This window comes from Ursus maritimus (genome assembly GCF_017311325.1).
Source record: "Ursus maritimus isolate PB19 chromosome Y unlocalized genomic scaffold, ASM1731132v1 scaffold_Y3, whole genome shotgun sequence".
Taxonomy (NCBI): domain Eukaryota; kingdom Metazoa; phylum Chordata; class Mammalia; order Carnivora; family Ursidae; genus Ursus; species Ursus maritimus.
Window position 1 is genome coordinate 45,365 of NW_024423336.1, and position 11,564 is coordinate 56,928.

General features: G+C 35.6%; 1 protein-coding gene across 1 annotated transcript in view; it reads right to left on the bottom strand.

The window, feature by feature from the left end:
• Window positions 1–3,400: 3,400 nt before the first annotated feature.
• LOC103679220 (lysine-specific demethylase 5D) overlaps window positions 3,401–11,564 on the bottom strand; it is a 12,067-nt gene continuing 3,903 nt past the window's right edge. Inside the window, exons 5-10 of the mRNA XM_008708727.2 lie at window positions 10,781–10,915; window positions 6,292–6,415; window positions 6,009–6,172; window positions 4,394–4,552; window positions 3,877–3,996; window positions 3,401–3,760 (exon numbers count right to left, since the gene is read on the bottom strand). Of these exons, the coding sequence (XP_008706949.1) occupies window positions 3,593–3,760; window positions 3,877–3,996; window positions 4,394–4,552; window positions 6,009–6,172; window positions 6,292–6,415; window positions 10,781–10,915 (870 nt within the window). The 3' untranslated portion in view covers window positions 3,401–3,592. The remainder of the gene's footprint in view (window positions 3,761–3,876; window positions 3,997–4,393; window positions 4,553–6,008; window positions 6,173–6,291; window positions 6,416–10,780; window positions 10,916–11,564) is intronic.

Consider the following 11,564-nt stretch of genomic DNA (forward strand, 5'->3'; position numbering starts at 1 on the left):
AATAAAAATTATTTAAAACAGAGAGAAAATCATAAAGCACAAGTGCAGTCTAAGATAATAGAGGAAATTCTTAGTGGAAAAAACCTAACAAAATGAAAGCACATGTACAAATTAAAGTTCTGAAGCTGATGTTTGACTTAGATTATATGTAATTATTTCCAGTGACCAAAACTTAAGAAAACAAAACATAAGGTAGAGAGTTCAACATAAAGCTATGACATTTCCCACCAATATTACAGTTTTGGTAGTAAAACTGAACAGCATGGAAAATCTCTAAAGATAAAAATGCTCAATATACTTTCTTGCCTTAGCTCTTCCACCTGAACTGACGAATCAAAACAAATGTCACTAAACTCTTATCATCATACGGGTTTGGGTCAGAATTGAAAACTGAAAATGCCAAGCTAAAAATGTATCAGAGTATTGGTGGTGTACTTAGGCATTTGGTGAAACCACAGAATGATTTTTAAGTGGGACATATTTTTTTTTTAAGATTTTATTTATTTATTTGACAGAGACAGCCAGCGAGAGAGGGAACACAAGCAGGGGGAGTGGGAGAGGAAGAAGCAGGCTCCCAGCAGAAGAGCCCGATGTAGGGATGATCCCAGAACGCTGGGATCACACCCTGAGCCGAAGGCAGACGCTTAACGACTGTACCACCCAGGCGCCCCTAAGTGGGACATATTTTTAACCTAGGCTTCATAAAAACTCCTATAATACATATGCTTCACAGAAACATGAGTTCATATTAAATAAAAGGCATATGATAGGGAGTGGGAGTGAAATGAGAAAATATTTCCTGAGATAACAGCAAACTACACAAATAGTACGAATAAGATTATAGATTGGCAAATACTAACTATAAAGTCAATATGTTAAAAATAATAGTAAAAAAGCATAAGCTCCTAATAATGACTAGGAAAATCTGATAAATAATCAAATTCCCAAAATAGAAAATATGTTAGAAATCCACAATTCGGAGTAGTATTATAAAGATTAGCTACTGTGGAGGGTACCTGGGTGGCTTGGTCAGTTAAGCGTCTGCCTTCAGCTCAGACGACGATCTCAGGGTCCTGGGATCGAGCCCCACGTTGGGCTCCCTGCTCAGTGGGGAGCCTGCCTCTCCTTCTCTCTGCCACTCCCCTGTCCTACCCCCCACCCCACTCCTGTTCCCCCCTCTCACTCACTCTCTTTCAAATAAATAAACTTTTAAAAAATTAGCTACTGTGAAAACTGATTCATTTTAAAATTATTTAAAACAAATTACCAGAAAGAAACAAGAAGATAAAAAAGAAAAAAGTATGAAAGGGAAGTAAAGAATCATGAAGTTAAAATAAGATGATGCAGGATATGAGATTTTATGATAGAACACTGGAGAAGTTATGGTAGAAGGGTTCGTACCTAGAATTGATAAAAGGTGAATTCTCAGATTTGAGAAACACAATGAACCCCTGGTATTTTAAACTAAGAAGTCACATCTCCTATCAAGAAAAACTGTAGTAACCCAAAAGAAAAATATCTTACAGCATGCAGGGAAGAAAAATAAATTAAATTACTTATAAATGTTAAGACTCACAATTGAGGTCTCAAAAATTAGTAATCCAAGAATATTTTTAATGTATCGTGAAGAAAATAACTCCTACACCAGATTTATGCATACTCAGAGAAAGAATTTTTTGAGAATAAAGGCAAAGAAACATTTCTTTTTGACAAATAAAATAAATACTTCTACTTACAAAATTTCTGAAGATTTTATTTCAGACAAAAAAGAAAATAGCTTTGAAAAAAGATCTGAGTTTCAAGAGAAATGGTAAATAAAAAAGAAAAAGTATACACATGAATAGGTGTATATTAAACTTGAAAATATAAAACAATGAAAATGGCATCTATTTTATAGAGCAAAAAAAATTTTTAAAGCCCAAATAAAAATTTTACAAATGTTAGAAGGGAGATGAACAGAATAGTAGTAATATTACATCACTTTGGATGGGGCAAAATTCCAATAAATATAAACAATAAGTTGATTTATTATCTTTTCCAAAAGATTTTATTTATTTGTTTGAGAGAGAGTGATGTTTGTAACAGCCAAATACTGGAAGTGATCCAACAGAAAAATGGATAAATGATGGTATAATCTCAGTGGAATATTATACAATAGAGAAAAACCAGGTACATGCAAGCTTTAATCAACAATGTGAATGATTTTTCAAAGTAGAACACTGATTTTTAAAAATCAAGTCTGAGATACACACACCATAAGATTTACGAAGCTCAAAAATTGGGTAACATGCTTTTTAGAAATACATTCATATGTAATTAAACACTAAAAAACTGAAAGAAAATTATGACAAAATTTTTATCTGTCTCCTTTTAGGGTTACTGAGGTGATGCAGGGAGAAATGACTTGTGGAGAAGCATGGAAATTGATGCAATTATATTAGAAAACATCAATTATCAGGTTCGAATGTGAGTTTGAGGATATTAATATTATGCTTTATAACTGATACAAAACCTACATTTATTCTGTTGTGGTTTTACAATATCATGATTCAATTATTTCCAATTTCCAAAAAGTAATTTAAAAAACACCAAGATGTCAATAAAGGAAACTACAGGTGGTGATTGCCTTGTTTCCTTAGTTTATAGTTTTCAATTTTCCACAACTGATATGTAATACTTTTATTTAAGAATATGAACTATTTTCTTAATAAAAAGTCTGTTCAAATGCTCCTATGTAGGTATACGTATCTGTCTCTATATATACATTCTCATACATACATATATATATTAAGTTAATATAAATACATAAGAGCTGACTAAACCTTTTTGAAAATTTCTCCCCTCTTAAATTGCTACTTTTGCTATCTTGAACAAGTGTCTCATAAGGCTTTACATGAGGTCAATGTATATACAAGCTAAACACTATTTGTCTAGGCTCTGGCCATCATGGTAAAAGAATAATCAAAAAAGGAGTAAGTGCTCAATAATACATAAGATGCATTATCTTTTAGCTTCTTCTTCCCAACTAAGTTATGCTTCACCCATATTGTTTGATTGCCCACAAGAAATTCCTAATGTAATGAGTTAAATTTTCAGACATCGAAATGGGTCTGACTATACATGAGATTGCCTTGGATAAAACTAGTTTCCATATAACTCCATTTGTTCCACATAATGAACAAATTAAAAACTCAACTAGGGTACTTCCCAATGCTTTCTTTCGAATTTATATATAAATATGAATAAACTGGTAATAGCAGTTGTTTTTGTCTATCATGCAGATAGCCAAAGATGATAAGCTTTAAGTATTTACTTTTAAGGAAATCAGAAGGACTCCTGTAGCTCCTAATTGATAAATCCAAGGTTTAATACTATTCCTTGTGTTCTTTGCCATCACAAATGCAAAATGGTAATAGGGGTGGTAATGGTGGTTATGTGCACTGAGGATTACTGACAGATCAACCAATGCCAGGAAACCTGATCTCTATGCCTGTTATGTGAAAACAGCACTAAATGGAAGGAGTCATGAGAACAGATGGTTTCACATGCTAAAATGACTTTCCCTGATTGCGCTGTTAATATGAGTTAGAAATCACATTACCTCTTCCTCAGGGGATAGGTTCCCTTTGCTACTGCTGACAGGAAACCCACTGCCAAATTCTTTGGAATGAATGTCTGCTCCATACTCAACCGTCACATCTTCCTCAATGCTGCTCACCAATCTCCAAAACTCCTTCTCCACAAGTTCTGTAGGTACCATCTGTGACAAAAGATGTAAAAGATGATCACAGCACATTCCATTTTGGACCCATGTCTCTATGAGCACTGAAACTCATCAGACAGTAATCCCTATATTTCCACTCCACAACCACATACATGCACAGGCATGTTGAAGTAGTCGGCCTTGAAGGAATCAGCCATTTCACCAAAGCTCTGCAAACTGTACTCCTGGGTAGCCTGCTCAAAGCCAAAGGCTTCAGGGGGCCTCTTACACTCCTAAAATAGAAAGTATTTCAGCAAGAAAGAGGAAATAGGCAAAGAACCCAAAAAGAACAGCAGGGCATATATCTTATGTTCTACCCTCCACCTTTTCTTATGTTTCAAGGTAGGATGGTTTCTTCACTATCTACTAAACCTATTCCCTTTTCTTTGCTCATGTGGTTCACATCCTTTGTATTATGGTCCTTCCTGTTTTAAACGTATACAATTGTACAACTAGTCTGTCCAACCATTCTTGCTTAGTAACTCATAGACAATCAAAAAACCTGACAGACACAGTAAGTTAACAAAGTGTAGCCAGTAACACCTACTCTAGTTTTCCTTAAACCAAGAAGCTGGATTTAAAAAAATTGCCAAGTTCTAAATGTAAAATATTCATATTTAACAGTCATACCGCCATGATACACTTTGGGCATCTCCAGACCCCTCTAGGGATTTCAGGAAGCGGTGGCATTAGGCAGAAGATGTGGTAATTATCATCGCAGCTATCACAGAGAAGTAGTTTATCATCTTCATCTCCTCGGGAGCATATTCGACAGAGATATGAGTCAATCTACCAGGAAAAATAAAAATATAAGCTGCCTGCTCCATGATACCTTTTCTCAGGTTTCCAAACCACTTTATTTTGAACAGCTACCACCAGCCAACAGCTACGTAACGTCGTACGCATGAGTTCACTATATGGGGAAAAATATGACAGGACACACAATTATGAAATAATATAACACATCAAGAAAACCATGGTTAAGGTGCTTAGAGAACAACAAAGCAGATTTTTTATATAAGATTTAATGGTACAAACCTCAATCATGAAGGTATAAACTGGCAAGGATCATTTAAAAATTATATACAGTTTAAAAAATATGCTCAATGCAAGCTGAACATAATAATCCCAACTGACCAAATATCCAGTAACACCTGTTATTCTGGTATGAAGTTTAAATAGGTGTCCATTTTCACTCTAAAATGTGTCTTCATAATGAATGGGTCACTAAAGTAGTATGCTATAAGAACAAAACACTAGGGGGCAAGGCCAAACAACTTGGATAGTTAGATACCACTAAGATAATCTATTACCAGATAAAAAACAAAACGCATCAATACATTTTTAGCAGAACGAATAGTAGAAAAACTACCTGAAGTGACAATAGGCTGTACTGGAAGAATCAAGAACTAAAATGATGACTAAAAAGAGAGAAGACGAGAGTCACAGAGTAGGAGAAAATATATGATGTCTGTATGAAGCTAGAGAGATACATACATATATATATTCTCATATAGGAGACATGCATATGTAAATATACAAATATATGCACATATGTGTATGTATTTACACACACACTTACATTAGCTTACTTACATATACATGTGTGGCAGTGAGCTTTAGTCACAGCAATTTCAATCCTTTCATATACACAATAAAAATGCCTATATATGTTTCTTAATGGCATGCAGTTTAACAGTAGTATTATTTGATGTATTTCCAAACTGCAAACTACCAAAGACTCCACGAATAGTAAAAAAAGAATAAGAGAGAAAAATAAACTCCAGAATATTCAAGTAAGTCTAAAAGTCCTTCCAGTAAGCAGTACAAAACAGGGGAAAAGATGACTCATATACTTAAAGACATGAGGCAAGATCATAGAAAAGAGATACTGCTATACGAGATATGGTATTTTTGCAGAATTTGCCAAAAACAAACAGCTTTCACATTATGTCCTACCATATGTAGTTGTTAAAGATCAGAAAATACTTATTACTGGTACTGGGAAAGATTCAGCAGTTTGGTGGAAATTTCAGATTTTAAAAATTAGGAAACACAAATTTTCCTCCTAACTACAGTACCTCGGGTATGTTTCTTCTCCTTCCTAACCATCTGTCTCTTTATATGAAGGGCCCAGAAGTAAACGGAAGGGAGGAGAATGTAAGGTGGGATAAAATAACTTCACATTCCATCTAGTTCTCATAGTTCAAAAATAGTGTTAGAAAATCATAGATTAAGTCCTTACAAACTGTGCTCTACTGTGACTCCTCCTCAGCTGCATCGTCATCTTGGTGCAGGACTCTACACTATGATTCAAGTCCTCTCTGGGAAGTGATGACATCACTTTCACATCCTCTCTTGGTTCGTCCTTCATCAGAACAGTGCGGGAGCATATGACCCCTTCTTTATCTAGGGCAGTTAGAAACAAATCTGAAAACAAATCTATTCCCCCATCAAAGACAACAAACCAACTCTCCTACTTTTGTTCTTTAGCCCACACATTGCCTCTTGGCCCTATTAATCTTCACCTTTCTTCCGTAAAGTCTTATCCTTGGCCATAAGCCCCAAGCCCATCATCTTGGGACCAGCCCCATAGATCTGCAGCTTCTTCAGCTCTGGATTCTTCTCAATGTCTTCCTCTGTAGGTTCTGGCTATTAAGACAAGGTTCAAAGAAGGAAAAGAGTTACATATATATGTATATGTATGCATATACATATATAAATACGTATTTTAGGCAAGATCTAAACTTGCCTTATTTGCAAATATCTTGGGAGGTATTACAAAAGAAGTGACACAGATTAAAGTCAATCAACTGTTTCCACTTATTTTTAACTATTTATAAATGATATATCTTTGCCTGTAGGTAAGATATAGCCAGACAGGAGTTAATGAAAGAGAAATCTGAGTGGTAACTACCTTTCTCGAATGTTTTCGTGCTACAAATTAAATAATAGAATAGTTCTGTATTTACAGGCTAGTTAAGCTTAAGTATCATAAAATATACAGGTTATACTAAAGAATCAATAAATATATTATAAAGAACTCTCTTTCTATAGCTCAGTTGAAGATGCAAATGGGAAGTTAGGAGGATTCCGGTTTGAACTCAGACCAATAGAAATAACTTTCTTCCCACAACATAAACAAGGATCCTGGAAAACTACATAAACACATTATGTATCATAAATACATGTGTTATATACCATTTTCAGCACATCTCTTTTTACTGGACACTATGAGGTGTGTTTTACCTGGGTTTGAGTCCATTTTTGTTCTATTTTAAAATTAAAGCCCTACTGTAATTCTCCTTTTTATTTAAAGTTTTACGTTTTTGTAGATTTTATTCTGTATCTGTACACAAATACATTCATTTTCTAAGTTTTACCTATTCCCAAAGTAAGTTATGCAGGAAATAATATATACTGTACAACAATACCCACAATAAACACAGGATCAACTGAAGACAGAATGGTGGTAGTAAAAATAATTTCTCAATGATCAGACAGAGATCAAGGGAAACAGAGTCTGGAGCTCAAAACAGAGGTTTGTTCAAGGATAAAATTTCTGGGGGGTGCCTGGGTGGCTCAGTCGTTAAGCGTCTCCCTTCGGCTCAGGGCGTGATCCTGGCATTCTGGGATCGAGCCCCACATCAGGCTATGAGCCACTATGAGTCTGCTTCTTCCTCTCCCACTCCCCCTGCCTGTGTTCCCTCTCTTGCTCTCTCTCTCTCTGTCAAATAAATAAATAAAATCTTTAAAAAAAAAAAAAGTTAAAATTTCTGGAACCATCAACACATATGTCTGTCCATAGTTTATTATTGTATTATAATTGTATTCCACAAGTAATTTAAGCTTTTCTTATTATGTATCATTGGTACTACTTTTGTTTTTGGTATTATAAACAATGACGTAATTAATAGTATTAATCATATTTTAATTTTCTGTATTTTATATTTTGACATCTTTTGGGAGATTGTGCTGGCCTAGGAAACTTGTTTCTGTAAGGGTTAGCTAATTTTTAAAGGGAGTAAATTTGTAGTTGAGTCCACCTATCACATACAAAGCAAGCAATATCAAATCCCAACTCCCAACCACCTCCCTTTCTAACCTTCACACACTAATACATTATTTCCCCTTTCCTAAATCAACCTATGGACAAGTCCAAAACAACTTCATCAGAAAGTCCCTATGAGGGGTGCCTGGGTGGCACAGCGGTTAAGCGTCTGCCTTCAGCTCAGGGCGTGATCCTGGCGTTATGAGATCGAACCCCACATCAGGCTCCTCTGCTATGAGCCTGCTTCTTCGTCTCCCACTCCCCCTGCTTGTGTTCCCTCTCTCGCTGGCTGTCTCTATCTCTGTCAAATAAATAATCTTAAAAAAAAAAAAAAAAAAAAAAAAAATAGAAAGTCCCTATGAGCCGAAGCCTGGTGGAATTATTCAAACTATTCAATCCTAAGATGTTTATCCTGCCTCACCTTTCCCAAGAAAACTCTAATAAAGGCTGTGGCTTATGCCTTCCCCTTGCTTTCTGATCCTTACTAAGATTAAAGCTTCCTCTTGTGGCTCTGTATGATGTACTACGACTGTTGTTTCTAGGGGAATTGTCATTTTAAAACTTTTCTTTTAGTGGCACTGAACTCTTCATGTTGTCATCCAATCAGTTTTATACATTAAAACCTGGACATAGGGGCGCCTGGGTGGCTCAGACATTAAGCGTCTGCCTTCAGCTCAGAGTGTGATCCCGATCCCGTTATGAGATTGAACCCCACATCAGCCTCCTATGCTGGGAGCCTGCTTCTTCCTCTCCCACTCCCCCTGCTGTGTTCCCTCTCTCGCTGGCTGTCTCTCTGTCAAATAAATAAATAAAATCTTAAAAAAAAAAAAAAACTGGACATAATTAATACCAATTTATTTGTTGCATACTGTTGTGAAAGATTTATTAATGGAAGTTAAAACAGGGGGGCTCCTGGGTGGCACAACGGTTAAGCGTCTGCCTTCGGCTCAGGGCGTGACCCGGCATTACGGGATCGAGTCCCACATCAGGCTCCTTTGTTATGAGCCTGCTTCTTCCTCCCCCACTCCCCCTGCTTGTGTTCCTTCTCTCGCTGGCTGTCTCTATCTCTGTTAAATAAATAAATAAAATCTTTAAAAAAAAAAAAAAAAAAACAGGAAGACACGCACCTCTGTAATTTTAGTAACTTAAAATTTTAACTTTAGTAAAATCTTTTACTATCAATAGTGCACAAAGATGCTTGGTTCCTCGTTCTTAACGTATTTTGATTTTACCAATCAGTTATATAAAAAGAAATACATCATTATTTTAAAATTCACTTTATAAGTGAGGTTAAACACTTCTGAGTTATCATTCAGCAGGGTTTAATAGAAGACAAAACTTGAAAATAGGCTGTGAAAGATAATTCTATCAGCATAGTAGGCATGGGACTCTTAAGTACCATACACGTTATACTATTTTACAATTTTACATTATATATTCATTATACTACATACATTATACTAAACACCATGTCTGGAAATATAGTTTCCTCACAAAAAGTACCTTTGAAAAGATCTAATGCTTGCTTTCAAATATGAAATGACAGGTATTATCTTAACCTTTTAGACAACTTACTAGCCATTCTTGTATTACACATACCTATATCCAAATTGGAAAAAAAAGACATTAGACCTAATTTTTCACTGCATATACTTCTTTTCTGCTTTATGCAGAACTTATTTATAATTTTTTCCTCTTAGGTTCTGGAAGTACAACCCCTTTATTTTGATAACTATACAGTTCTTAAGAATTTTTAAGACCTTTCCAGCAAAGTGGACAATCTCATTCTCAAAAAAAGTGTCTGAAGATTGCTTGGTTTTGAAAACTTTGTCTACCATTAGCTGGTAATTACTACTTCTGAACAAATTTTAGTGATTCCCCAGTTATTAGAAGCTCACTTTTCTTACTCACATAATTATGAGATGTTACCTTGTTTGAAGAACTAAAGCACTAATGCAGAATCTATCTGAACTGCAATAATCTGAGCTACATGACATTTCTCCTTTCTTCCTTCTACATCCAAATGTTAAAATTTAATATTAGGATTACTCACAAAATATCTAAGAACAAACGGCATTATCATAATTTAATATATTTTAGAAATACAAATATCCAAAATTTAATGAGAACATATGTGGACACACAGATTAGGTATTTGTTTTGTTGTTATTAAAGATTTTTTTTAATATTTTACTTATTTATTTAAGAGAGAGCACAAGCAGGAGGATCAGCAAAGGGAGATTCAGACTCCCTGCTGAATAAAACAGGAAAAAACCTAACAATTAAAAAAATAAACAATACAAAGTCTGTATAAACCAACCCAATATTCAAAAAATTAACCCCTATAACTATATTAAAAAGAGGGGCACCTGGGAGGCTCAGCTGGTTAGGCATCAGATCCATGATCTCATGGATCGTGAGACTGAGACCTACGTCAGGCCCTGTGCTTGGCATGCAGTCACCTTGAGATTCTGTCTCTGCCCCACCCCCTGCTCATATTGTCTCTCTCAAAGAAATAAAATCTTTTTTTTTTTTAAAGATTTTATTTATTTATTTGACAGAGACAGAGACAGCCAGCGAGAGAGGGAACACAAGCAGGGGGAGTGGGAGAGGAAGAAGCAGGCTCATAGCAGAGGAGCCTGATGTGGGGCTCGATCCCATAACGCCTGGATCACGCCCTGAGCCGAAGGCAGACGCTTAACCGCTGTGCCACCCAGGCGCCCCAAAGAAATAAAATCTTGAAAGAAAAAACCTATATTAAAAGAATGTTTGTTTTTAAAATCCGTAAAAACAAAACTACCAGAACAAAAATATTGGAAACGATACCCATACACATAACTCATTCATTTTCAATTAATTCCATCTTGAACCAACTATACATTAAAAAACAGAATGTCTCCTAGAAATGAACTGAACAAGTCCTACATAAACTTTGAAACTTTATGCGGGGAAAAAAAGGCACTCACGTCAGGCTGTAGTCTTTTTGCCCGCCGACTATAGCTACTGAACTTGGAAGGCTGCACAGACTGTCTTAAGGGAATGCTGTGGGGTTTGTATTCCTTGTCTTTTTCCTCACTGTGAAATGGGTGAGTGTTACACTGCTGGGAACGAGAAAACATAAGATCAGGAACTCAGTCACATTCATAATCAGCAAATAATGAAATGATTTATCTTAAATCTCTAACAATGAAAACTCATTAATAGATTACACAAATCTATCCTTTATATTTTCTGTGACAACAGCACACATACACTGAGAATTCTTCTACATCTTTGCTTATGTATAAACAGTAAAGCATAGTGGAGAACAGTCTTTGGAATCAGACAGGATTGAACCTAGGCTTCTATTCTTACTTTGTGTGCCTTGTGCTACCTGTTTCAATTTCTTTTTTTTTTTTTGAAAGATTTTATTTATTTATTCAACAGAGATAGAGACAGCCAGCGAGAGAGGGAACACAAGCAGGGGGAGTGGGAAAGAAGCAGGCTCATAGTGAAGGAGCCTGATGTGGGGCTCGATCCCATAACGCCGGGATCACGCCCTGAGCCGCAGGCAGGCGCTTAACCGCTGTGCCACCCAGGCGCCCCACCTGTTTCAATTTCTTTGTCTGAAAAATAGTTAATATAAATATCAGATCTAACAGAAATATGCAGATTAAGTAAAATAGCCATTTATAAATATTCATATATACACACAATTTTACAAAATGCTTTGAAAATAATAAAACCTAAAAACATTACTTTAGAAACACA